The following is a 13,214-nucleotide window of genomic DNA, read 5'->3' as shown; positions in this document are numbered from 1 at the left end:
TGGACAAGATATACCGAGTTAGAGGGGACAGATCCAAAAAATTTAAAGGACCCGGGGACTGCCTCATATTTCTAAACTCTGGTCTGTTAAAAGACAAAATTCTCCAAAGGAAAAAACAGGGACCCTTGGTGATTGAGGGCAAATTGATTGCCATTTTTAAGGAGATTCCGAAACGATTTAGATTTAAGAGACAAAAATATAAAAAGTTGACGGACGCCCTAACAACGAAAGGGATTTGGTATGTGTGGGAATTTCCTGAGGGTCTCACTTTTACATTTAAAGACAGAAGGAAAACTATAAAGAGTGTAGAAGACGCAGAAGCCTTTTTGGAGAGATCAGGGAAAGAATTGCTGGGAGGGGGTGAGGAGGAAGAGAACTAAGATTGAAGTTAATTGACAAGAAAAGGTTTGCAACTGAATGTAATCCTTATTGAGGGGTGGAGGTGAGGTGATTATAACATTGAATTATAGAAGTTTGTGTAATAAGTTTATGTACTAAGTTTTCTTTATCCTTCTTATTGAAATAATAAAAGTCGACAATCTTAAGAAAAAGAAGCAAATTACTAAAAGGAATATCTATACGTATACGTAAGTAGGTATACATATAGATATATAGAACGACAGCAATTTTAATAGTATAAAAGTAATTATGGAATTAAATATAGTGTCATGGAACATAAATGGGTTGAACTGTAAGAGGAAAAGAAATAGAGTGGAACATGTTTTGAAAAAAGGAAATTGGAATGTGATATGTTTACAGGAAACCCACGTGGTAAAAAAACACGAAAGAGTCTTAAGGAATGAACGATTGGGGATAGAATATGTATCAGCTGACAAGAAGAAGAAAAAAAGAGGAGTAGTAATATATGTAAAAGGGAATTTAAAATCAGAAAAGGTATTTCAGGATGAAGAGGGGAGGGTGGTAGGGGTGAGAATCTACACTCCGAAAGGGAAAGTAATAGTGATAAATATATACGCACCCAATGGATGTAAATCCAACTTTTTTCAAAAAATTGAACAAAATCTAAATGAGGTTATTGATGGGGAGGAGATAATATTTGTGGGGGATTTTAATGGTGTTGTATCACCAAATTTAGATAGATCAAGCAATACTAAAAAAGGAGGTAAGCTGCCGAAAACATTCTTCCAAATAATTGAGAATTACGAGTTAAAAGATATGTGGAGACTTAAGCAACCAACGGAAAGAAAATATACGTTCTTCTCCGAAGCTAAACAATCAGCTTCAAGGATAGATATAATTTGGGTCTCCACAGGTCTAACGACATTGGTTAAAAGATGTGAGATTATGGCCAAATCGGTAACGGACCATAACCCAGTGATGGTGCAGATTAAAGAAGTGAGGGAAAGTATTAAAAGGTGGAGAATGGACGATAGGATGCTGGAAGATGAGGTCTTTGCCAGAAAATTGAAAGAATCGGTTAAGGAATTTTTTCAACTCAACATATCGCCAGAGGTAAACATAACATCTGTATGGGATGCTAGTAAGGCCTTTATTCGAGGATTGTATATAGAACAAAAAAGTAGATATAAAAGGGATAAACAGGCAAAATTAGAGAAACTAAAATTAGAGATAGAACTCAAAGAAAAGGAATTGGGGAGAAACCCGAAAAATGTTGATATAAAGACACAAGTGAAAATGCTACAGAATAATTTAAAACAGTTAATGGATGAGGAGATAGAGAACAGAATTATGTGGGCAAAACAAAGAACTTTTGAATTTGGAAATAGATCTGGCAAATTATTGGCCTGGTAATTAAGGAAAAGACGAAGTCAACAGCAAATTATAGCTATAAAGGATGGGGGTAAAATTAAGACCAACCCGGATGAAATACAAGATTGTTTTGTGAAGTATTATAGTAAATTGTATAAAGGGGAAAATATTAATAAAAAGAAATTAGAAAAATATTTAGACAAATTTAATGGAATTAGTATTAGGTCAGAAGAATTGGAGAATTTAAATAAGCCAATATCATATCAAGAAATAGAAGAAGAGATAAATAAACTCAAATTGGGGAAATCACCAGGCACGGATGGCCTTTCAGGAAAACATTATAAAGTGCTGCAGGAGGAATTAAAAGAAGTGTATAAGATAATGGTAGATGGGATTTTAGAGGGAGGTGAATTTCCAAGAACATGGCAAGATACATATATTACCCTGATACCCAAGGATATAGAGAGAAAAGAGGAAATAGGGAATTACAGGCCAATTTCATTGTTAAATATTGATTATAAAGTTTTTGCCGGAATTCTGGCCAATAGGATTAAGTGTGTTTTAAACAGAATAATAGGGAAGGAACAACAAGGATTTTTGCCCCAAAGGAAGATGTCAACCAATATTAGGATTCTGTTGGATATGTTTGAATATGTGGAATGGAATCCTAGTAAGAAGGCTGCCTTTATATTTTTAGACGCCGAAAAGGCATTTGATAATTTGGCATGGGAATTTATGAAGGGGGCGTTGGAAAAATTAGGAATCAAAGGAAGATTTATGGAAGGAATAAAGGCCATATATAGCAAACAAGTGGCGAGGTTGATTATTAACGGGGACATAACAAATGAATTTGAAATAACTAAAGGAACGCGGCAAGGATGCCCATTGTCCCCGCTACTATTTATATGGGCCCTAGAATTCTTAATAAAAGATATTCAAATGGACAAAGACCTCAAGGGTATATCGGTCGGGAGAACTGAGTTCAAAATACGAGCCTTCGCTGACGACTTGATAATAATGTTGGAAGACCCAGTGGAGACCCTACCTAAATTGAAAAGAAAGTTATTGGATTATGGGAAAGTAGCTGGATTAAAAGTTAACAATCAAAAAACTAAATTGATGATTAAAAATATAAGAAAAGAAGAAGGAGATGAAATACAAAAGATCAGTGGGTGGGAGATAGTGAGGAAAATCAAATATTTGGGAATCAATATTTCTAATAACAAAGTGGAATTATTTGATAACAACTACGCTAAAATTTGGAGGAAAATAAAAGAAGATATGGATAATTGGAAGGGATTGAATCTAACACTTTCTGGCAGGATTGCCGCAATTAAAATGATGGTTCTACCGAAATTGGTATTTTTATTTCAAATGCTGCCAATAAAATTAAAAAAAGAAACATTCGACACTTGGAAGAAAGATCTAAATAATTTTATTTGGCAAGGAAAGAAGGCAAGAGTACAATATAGATTATTAACGGATGCAAGAGAAAGAGGTGGGTTAGGAGTTCCGAATCTCAAACTGTATTATGCTGCATCCTGCCTGTGTTGGATGCGGGAATGGTTCATGTTGGATGACTTGGAGCTACTCAAATTGGAAGGTTTCAAAAACATTGGAGGTTGGCATGCACATCTACTAAAAGAAAAAAGAGGTGAATACACATCATTTACAAACCATGTATTTAAAAAACCCCTACTAGATATATGGGAGGAATTTAGATGCCTATTGGAGCCCAAAATTCCATGGTGGGCCTCACCTGTAGAAATGTCAGCAACAAGTAAGGAACCCAAAGGGAGTAACTGGCCGACATATAAAGAACTGCTTAGAAAAGTAAATGACCAGTATGAGCTAAAACCATACAACCAAATCGAACAATATTGCCAAAGTTGGTTGCATTATCTTCAATTGCAATCGATTTTTAAAGGACATAAAGTAATTGGATTTGAGGACAAAAGATCAAAATTACAAGAATTATTATTGGAAAATCAGGAAAAACCATTGGCAAAAATTTACAAATTTTTATTAGAATGGGACATGAAAGATGAGATAGTAAAAGATGTAATGATAAAATGGGCTAAAGATATAGGGAGGGTAATCTATGTTAAGCAGTGGGAGAAGTTATGGACTGAGGATATAAATTTTACAGCATGTATGACAATAAGGGAAAATATCTGGAAGATGGTTTATAGGTATCACCTTACACCAGCAAAATTGGCAAAAATCTACAGAAACAATCAAGATAAATGCTGGAAATGTAAGGAGAAGTTGGGAGACTTCTTCCACTGCTGGTGGAGTTGTAGTAAGATTAGCTCATATTGGTCAAGTATATATGAAGAACTGAAAAAAATGTTGAGATTTACATTCGAGAAAAAACCCGAGACCATGCTGTTAAGCATGATCCCGGAGAACATACCATCGGATAGGAGGAATATACTACTCTATGCGTGTGCAGCAGCTAGGATGCTGATCGCCCAAAATTGGAGAGGAGATAAGATCCCAACCATTCAAGATTGGTATTTGAAATTGACTGAATACATGACACTAGCAAAGTTAACCGCAGCGATTAGAAGGATACCCAAACAAAAAGTCAAAGAGGAATGGAAATATGTGGATGAATATTTTTATAAACAAAAAATAAGCACAAAATTAGTGATATGTTTAGATTGAGAGACACAAGAGAATAAGAAATAAGGTGATGGGAATAGAATAAGATATTTAATTAATAAGAAAAGGAAAAGCTTAATAGAATATAATAATGAGAGGGAACCGATGACAAGTGTTTGGAAGTCATATCTTTACTCTACTTTACATCATACTTACCCTTATTTTCCTTACTTTTACCTTTCCCGCTCTCTTTCCTTCTCCCCCCCCTCCTCCCCCTGTCTTCCCTCCCCTTTTATTCTATCCTACCCCCCCTTGTTTTACCCCCTCCTTTCCTTCCCTTATCATTGCCTTACCTGGGATCTTCTCCCCCCCCTCCTCCCCCTGTCTTCCCTCCCCTTTTATTCTATCCTATCCCCCCTTGTCTTACCCCCTCCTTTCCTTCCCTTATCATTGCCTTACCTGGGATCTTTCCTCTCCTTTGTCTTCTTTCCGCTTCTGCTTTCTTCTTATTTGGCTTTTATATTTCGAGCCTCTTGGTTCAAGATTATAAAAAAAAACTGTAAAGATCAAATCTCAACCATCGAGATTCGGAGGCCGACCTTATAACGGTACAATTCGAAAATACTGTTTATTTGTTATATGTATTTTGCTTTGTTTTTGTAACTGAATAATATGTGCTTTGTATGTATTTTCTTATGTATTTTACTTTATGTAATTTTATAAGTAAATAAAGGTTTTTCAAAAAAAAAAAAAAAGAGAAGGAGCGAGTGAGGAAATGAGATAGATAGCTTCCTCCCAAGCTAGGCCCCATGTTCCTACAATCCATGGCTTCCTACAATCTCTCGTGGCCGATTGCAGCTAGGGGTAGAGTAGGCATGGAGCAGTTTCAATTTAACTGGGCGTTTAGTTTGGAGACAGAGAATGTTTTGAATTGTAAATAAACGGGAGCAACCAGAGAGAGAGAGAGAGAGAGAGAGAAAGCGCATTGCAGGGTGTGCCATTTGGATTCCCCAAATTTAGATTACTCCCGTAGAGGAGGATGCTTTTCACAAGTACCTCATGGTCTGAAAAGAGCTCTCCCTTCTCCTGGTGGGCTCTGTCCCCTTGCTAGGACACAGGTGGGCTTCCTAGGACATCAGGGCTGACCTAAGAGTTGCCGGAATGGAATCTGTTACTATCCAGCTGTGGTGGCAAAGCACCATTAAGGACAGGTTGGTGCTGCCTATGGATGAGGGATTATGGACCCCTAACTCAGGATTGCTACAATGCCTTAGCCACTGGGGATTTATGGGGCTGACCTGAACCTCTTCCTGTGTTATATCCAGGCACAAACATGTGACTGAATCATACTGCATTTGCAACAGAAGCTAGATCTGTTGCATATGTTTGCCCTGTCCTGCTGCCTTTTTGAATTGCTCTTTGCTGCCATGTTAAGTAATATTTGCAGTGAGACTTGTTTTGTTCTGTTCTTCTTGCCCCAGCCTGAAGGGATGCAGAAAAAACTTGTGACTGTCATTGAGCTGGATCCAGCTACGCAAGGGAACAGCGGTAACCCTCATTCTTCAGGGCTTCTCTTTTCCTTCTCTTTCTTCATCCCTGGAAAACCACCTCTCTGTTGCCCAGCTCTTTCACTTGCTTACTAGGGAAAACGGGTATCATTTTGTCTGGAAGATTTCAGACAGGAGTTCTTTTCTCTTGTGGAGATTGTTCTGAGCACAGAGGAAGTAATCTCTATGTAAGGGGAGGAGCTCATCGGCAGATAAATAGGTACCATTCCATGCGCTCTGGTTTCTGTCATGGTGTTCCGTTGCGCCAGAAGCGGTTTAAACATGTTGGCCACATGAGCCAGAAAGTTGTCTATGGACAAATGCCGGCTCCCTTGACCTGAAAGCTAGATGAGCGCCACAACCCCATAGTCGCCTTTGACTGGACTTAACCGTCCAGGGCAGGCACCCCCAAACTGCGGCCCTCCAGATGTTTTGGCCTACAACTCCCATGATCCCTAGCTAACAGGACCAGTGGTCGGGGAAGATGGGAATTGTAGTCCAAAACATCTGGAGGGCCGAAGTCTGGGGATGCCTGGTCCAGGACATATTTTGCATTTTGTACGCAGAAGGTCCTAGGAACTGTCCATGGAGTTCCCAGTTAAAAGGATCAGGTAGCAAGTGATAGGGAAAGACTTGTGCCAGATAAGGTGGAGAGCTGCTGCCCATCAGAGCAGGCAACATTGGACTTGATGGACAGATAGTTTGACTTGGTTTCTTACATTCTGAGGCTATGGATCTGTGCACTACTGAAAATTTTTAAATGCAGAAACCCTGTTGTGTAGGACTTTGGTCTCATGTGTTTACTTTGCTCAGGAACCAGTATTTATTTGTTGTCCTGGGACAAAACATTGAAAACCTCTGCCTCCCGTTCTTCCAAGTTTTGATTTTAAAAATGCAATTTGTAATTCCCCTAGAATTGCCATTCTTTGGCCACTTTTACAGGGAATCAATATGACATTAGCTCCATTCACATCTTGCTACCCCCTGCCTCCAGTATCCTATTTCTGTGAGTATGACATATACCAAGCTTCCTTAAACTCGGCCCTCCAGATGTTTTTGGCCTACAACTCCCATGATTCCTAGCCAGCAGGACCAGTGGTCAGGGATGATGGGAATTGTAGTCTCAAAACATCTGGAGGGCCGAGGTTGAGGAAGCTTGACATATACTGTCGGTGGGTCTATTTAAAGCTCAGCAAACATTCACTGTTATGCATGATGGCCACCATTTTATGACCCGGTAATATTTTGGTCATCAACCTTTTAATTATTGCTATTTTAAAAAAATGTCAGACAGTTATGGTGCTGTAAAATCATACATCATACTTTCAGAAAAGTGCATGTTTTGAAGGAAAGTGTTTTGGTTCTTATGTGGTTTTACAAATTACATGTGTAAAATATATTGTGAACTGAATCAAATTTCTTCCCCACCCTTCATAGGAACACACATGAGTGTTCCTAACTGAACGTGCGCAAACAGATCCAGAATCTAGCCCTCTTCGGGTGTTATCCAGCTAAGTGGGAAGATGAGGATTTTCAATCAAATGGGAAGCCTCGATCAATATAAAGCAGGCACCCCCAAACTGTGACCCTCCAGATGTTTTGGCCTACAACTCCCATGATCCCTAGCTAATAGGAACAGTGGTCGGGGAAGATGGGAATTGTAATCCAAAACATCTGGAGGGACGAAGTTTGGGGATGCCTGATATAAAGGCTCTCAGAAGTTCATTTTCTATGCATAAGGAGTACGGAGAATTAGCATGTCCTCAAGGGCATGACTAAATCAATTGCCCTTCTATGCCCATGTTCCCTCTTCGGGGGAGAGGAAGGGGGGCGGGGGGGCGGACTGCCCCAGGTGTCACCACTGAGGTGTGTGTGTGACAAAATGCCGGGCGGCACTCACCGCGGGCCTGCAGCACACCCGAGCCACGCGTCTCTCCTGGGAGTGATGCAGCGGCTTGGGTGCCTACAGGCTCCGCACTGCCCGAAACGGTCCACCTGCCACTCCCCTCTCAGCTGTAGGGCGACTGACTGGGAGGAGGCAGACAGACTCCTCGGAGGCCCCACGGAGGGTCCTGCCCTGGCTGGCCTCACCCCTGGGTGCAGGGCATGTGTGCCGCCCCAGGCACCCGATCAGCTTGCCCGATCGCTGTCCCTCTTAGCTTCATAATGTCCTGACAGGGCTTTATTGTACACGTATAGTAGGTATACAGAATATAATGTGTGAACACCCCTCTGGTTTTCTATGAAGTTCCTGCGTGGAACCTCTTGGTTTAATGCCACTTTTAGAAAAGGATGTGGAAAAGCAACACTAAAACAGTTTAATATGGAAGCAACAAGCAACTAATGTTTCTGCCTCCTTGTAATTTTCCTCTTTTTCTTCCCATTTTTCAGATGGAGTCCAGGAACATTGGGTCAAAGCTAGGAGTTTAGAAGATATCATTCCTGGCACAGATCCTGAGACCAAAATTAGTGTTCAGGGTAAGTGCTAGTTACGGTAGTGGCCAAAATTGTGGAAACCTTTTTGAAAAAGTGTATTTCTGAGGTTTGATGGCTCATAACACCACTTTCTTTTGGAGGAATACCATAAAATTATATATCAATGGAAAGATAATTTAATGAAGAATGTAATGCAACAAAGTTTGGTCAGTTTTCTGTGTTCTATCAAAGATTATAGCCAAATAACCAGAAAAAGGAAGCACAACTTGCTTAGGGGTTGATATGCAGTAGCTTTCCTTCATTCAAACCTCAGGAATACACTTTTTCAAAAAGGTTTCCACAATTTTGACCATTAGTGTGCTTCGACATGCAGAAGTCTAGGCTTGCAGAACTGACTTGCCCCTTTCAGCAACCCACCAGCCCCAGGAATATGCTCTTGAGGCAAGCTCTCTGAGCATTTCTGAAGTGATAGACCATACAGCAGGCAGAGCCTCCTCTGCTGATCTCAGTGAGTGTGGCAGGTGGGAAAAAAAGCTTTAAGGCTTTCAAGGGAATAACCCTTGAATTAAGCTTGGTAGCTAATTATACCAGCCCTTGATGCAAAGGAGACAAGGCCGGCAGAAAAGAAAACTAGCTGGAAGAAGGAGGCAAGTCTGCAAAGAGCCGTCCATGCTTACTGGTGGGTTTTATTAGGTTGGTGAGGGAATATAATTAACTATATTTTATTCCCCTACAGACGTGTGTGTGTGTGTGTGTGTGTGTGTGTGTGTGTGTGTGTGTGTGTGTGTGTTAGCAGACAGAAAGGATCAGCTTACCACTTGCATTTAAGAGCAGGAGGCTGAGCAGAGTTTAAATCCCATCTCCTGTGGTTTAATTGAAAGCATAGGAATTAGCCGCTGGGCTGATCTCTCACTATGTTGCCCCAAATGTCAAATAAACAGGCTACAGACTGAAATTTAAGTTTAAAGCTTGCAGGTTACTCACAGTCCAGCATTCGTCCTTAGAAACAACAGCAGTAAAAATAAATGCAGGTAAAATACTTGTGTTTACAGCAATAACACCTTCAGGTATGAGCCTAATACTGGAGCAAGTGGGAAGACGTCTGTCTCCATTGCTGATACTTCATTGTTTTTTCTTTCCTCCCAGGACAGGAAGGGGAAATGATATCACACAGAGCCTTTTCTACCAATTACCTTCCTATGGTCTGAGTCTGCCTATCAGCAACGCAGCTCTGTGGTCACAACCCGTTCACATGCTAACTAGCAAGAAAATGGATTGTTAGATTTGACTGCTTATCTCCCACACTTACAATCCAGCAAGGCTAAGATTGCAACCCACGCAAGTCCCTACTGCATGCTTGGGTTCACATGTTTGCTATCATTCTTTTTTTGGCCAGGAGACCCCGTGGCTCAGATTGTTGAAGACTCAATTGATGGGACCGAACTGAAGGACCTCATTGTAACACCCTCTGGCTGTGGGGAGCAGAACATGATCACCATGACACCATCGGTTATTGCCACCCACTACCTCGACACCACAGGGCAATGGGAGAAGCTTGGGATGCATCGCCGCTCTGATGCAATCAATCAGATCATGCAAGGTAAGACAATCGAGTGTCTCCAGAGCTGTTCTTCCTCCAGCTCATGCAAAGGTCTGTCCATGGCTTATTGAGTTGTTCATCCATAGAAACACTGAGTTCAGGACCCTCCTAGATCAAGAGTGCCACAGAACTTACAACAGGTTTCAGGCAGCCTCTCCCCATATGAACTGCCCCAGACACTGTAATAATCATGTGAGGCCCTTCTTCATGTGCCTCCTTCGCATGAGGTCCGGAGGGCAGCAACATGAGAACAGGCCTTTTCTGCAGTGGCTCCCCATTTGTGGAATGCTCTCCGCAGGGAGGTTTATCTGGTGCCTTAATTATACATCTTTAGGTGCCAGGCAAAAACGTTCCTCTTCAACCAGGTCTTGGGCTTGGACTGATTCATATTCTACAGCCTTTGAAATATGTTTGTGGGAAGGAGGGTTATTGTTCTGTTTTGTTTTGTTTTTGTTGTAACTATTTATTTTGTGCTTTTATCCTGTATTTTTATCTTGTGAGCTACCCCGAGATCTTCAGATGAAGGGCTTAATAATAAATAAATAAATAAATAAATAAATAATCAGTGTTTTTTTCTTTAAAAAAGTTTAGGGATACTCTCATTTTGACTCAAGAAAACCACCATTTTATAGTTCAAATTGGGGAAAATAAATACAGCAAATGGACAAAAGTACAAAAAATATGCATTACCTCATATTACAGCTCACAGTAACTTCCCCTTTGGCATGAGGTTGTGTGCACGAACATCTTCCCGATTCCTCTGCTAGATTCCAACCCCTACTTCACACATTAAACGCTTGCTTTCGTCTGAGACTCAGGAAACACTGTGACAGGAAATGAGGCCGCCATCAGGGGTAGCAACAGAACTGACGATTCACCGTGCTAGAGAAGAAACTAAATTTTTTAGTTTCTTCTCCCGTTAGATTCACAAAATGTTTAGGGGTACGCACCCCCCCCCCTTGAAAAAAGCACTGATAATAATATTCTATTGAAGAATGGGTACCCTCTGGTAATGGTTTCTGAGAAATTTCTAAAGGCTACTTGAGTTGCCTCCATACCCATTTACAAGGTTAGGAATTTCCATCTCCCTTTTTTCTCATCTGGAGAATCCTAAGATAACAAGAAGGAAACTGCCCATTTCTCAACTGCCTATGCCTCATAGTGGCGGTGCCTATTCTGCTCTGTGTTAAGGTCCTGATGGGGCAAAGTAACCCTGTTCCTCAACTGGTGTTCTGCTGAAGCTACAAAGAGACCAGAAGCAAAAGCTGAAAAGGACCCAAGGAAAAAGGCATATGCAAAGGAAGAGCAGATGAGGCAGTGCAGCAATTAAATAAAAGGGGGATAGAGCAAAGTTTCTTTCTGTGCAGGGCGAGTGCCAGTTGCCCGTCTGGATGCATTTGTCTAAGCCAGAGGTCGACAACCTAAGGCCTGGGGGCCAGATACGGCCCATGGGGGTGGTTTAAGCGTCCCCCGAGCCACCCCTGAACCTGCCGCCTGCTCGGCAAGTCCCTGTGTGCTGCGCTAAACCAGTGCAGCGTGGCTCGGGGACTCACTTCTGCGGCGCTGGCGGGCAGAGGCGTCCTTCCCATAGGGGCTAGTGGCTCGTTGCGCCAGGGCGCCGGCCTCTCAGGGGCGCCCCAGCATTGGCGAGGCACAATGAGCCACAAAGCCCTATGGCTCCTTCTTCGCCGCCTCTCCCTTGGCCGTGGGAATCCCCTGCCTGCCGAGCCGCTGTCACCCGAGGGAGCGGCGGTGGTGGGATCGGGAGCGGCGGCGGTGGGATCGGGAGCGGCTCCCGAGGGGCCTCCTCCATGTCACCAGTAATGGCTGGTCCACCCCATCACTCTCGGGGCACAGTCGGCAGCGTGCCAACCGCCTCCTGCTCCTTGGGCCGCTGGGCAGCAGCGAGAGCGCCGGCAGCGGGCTGTAGTCAGGCAGCCCTCCGCCCCAGGCAAAATTTTGGGAAAGGGAGGGGGCGCCGGAGGGACCTTTGCGCCACAGCATTGGATGTGCTTAAGACGGCCCTGCTGGCGGGGCTTCCTATCGGCTGCAGCCCATAGGAAGCTACAGACGCCTCCCCTATGCTGGAAATTGTGTCTACACATGCGCACGCACACGCAGACACCTCCTCTGCGCCAGAAGGCGCCCACAATCTGGCCTGTGGAGAGATCTCCGGGGGAGTAAAGCGGCCCAGGCTGCTTAAGCCTTGCCGACCCCTGGTCTAAGCTGCTGGAGCAGCATTTCAGAGTTCTGTTTCTCTTCCTTCCTTTCTAGGTTATACCCAGCAGATGACGTACAGGAAAAAAGACGACTCCTATGCTGCCTTTAAAGACCGCGAAAGTAGCACTTGGTAAAGGCAGTACTCATTTGGCAGTATATAACACTGATGGGTTTTCCAAATGTTGATTGCAGCCTGATGACATGGACAAAGTCCTTCAGCAATGTGGCCAATAATGTTGTTGTTGTTTAGTCGTTTAGTCGTGTCTGACTCTTCGTGACCCCACGGACCATAGCACGCCAGGCACTCCTGTCTTCCACTGCCAGTAATATGTCTCCTCAATTGTTGCCCCTCTTGGCTTATTAAAACTTCCCAATTGGATATGACCTGGTGGATCGAGGGAGCAGGCCCTCCAATTGTTCCTATTTTCCAGGGACAGTCCAGATTTACAGAAGGCGTCCCAGTTTCTGATTTGATCTGGAATGTCCTAATTTTCCTTAGGATGTCCCTATTTTCACTGGAGAAATGTTGGAGGTTATGGAGTTAGGCAACTATGCAACCTTGAGAAGACATCTGGGCAGCCCTGTATAGGAAAGTTATTTTTATGTTTAATGCCTTCTTATGTTTTTATGTATGTTGGCAGCTGCCCATAGTTGCTGGGGCATCCGAGTCAGGTGGGCGGGGTATTAATAATAATAATTCAATAATAATAAATACTAGAATAAAGGTAAAGGTAAAGGGACCCCTGACCGTTAAGTCCAGTCGCTGATGACTCTGGGGTTGTGGCACTCATCTCGCTTTACTGGCCAAGGGAGCCGACGTTCATCTGCAGACAGCTTCTGGGTCATGTGGCCAGCATGACTAAGCCGCTTCTGGCAAACCAGAGCAGCGCACGGATACGCCGTTTACCTTCCCGCCATTTATCTACTTGAACTTTGACGTGCTTTCGAACTGCTAGGTTGGCAGGAGCTGGGACCCAGCCAGCAACAGGAGCTCACCCCGTCACGGGGATTCAAACCGCCGACCTTCTGATCGGCAAACCCTAGGCTCAGTGGTTTAACCACAGCGCCACATG

General features: G+C 42.9%; 1 protein-coding gene across 1 annotated transcript in view; it reads left to right on the top strand.

Moving 5' to 3' along the window:
• The window catches only part of LOC118097624 (A.superbus venom factor 1), a 62,644-nt gene that overhangs the window by 30,029 nt on the left and 19,401 nt on the right, over positions 1-13,214 (top strand). Inside the window, exons 22-25 of the mRNA XM_060269009.2 lie at positions 5,820-5,886; positions 8,277-8,363; positions 9,718-9,921; positions 12,196-12,271. Coding sequence (XP_060124992.2) covers positions 5,820-5,886; positions 8,277-8,363; positions 9,718-9,921; positions 12,196-12,271 — 434 coding nt within the window. The remainder of the gene's footprint in view (positions 1-5,819; positions 5,887-8,276; positions 8,364-9,717; positions 9,922-12,195; positions 12,272-13,214) is intronic.

This window comes from Zootoca vivipara, chromosome 15 (assembly GCF_965207765.1).
Source record: "Zootoca vivipara chromosome 15, rZooViv2.hap1.1, whole genome shotgun sequence".
Lineage (NCBI taxonomy): Eukaryota > Metazoa > Chordata > Lepidosauria > Squamata > Lacertidae > Zootoca > Zootoca vivipara.
Note: the sequence above shows the minus strand (reverse complement) of the source record. Positions and strands in the feature narration are given on the sequence as shown.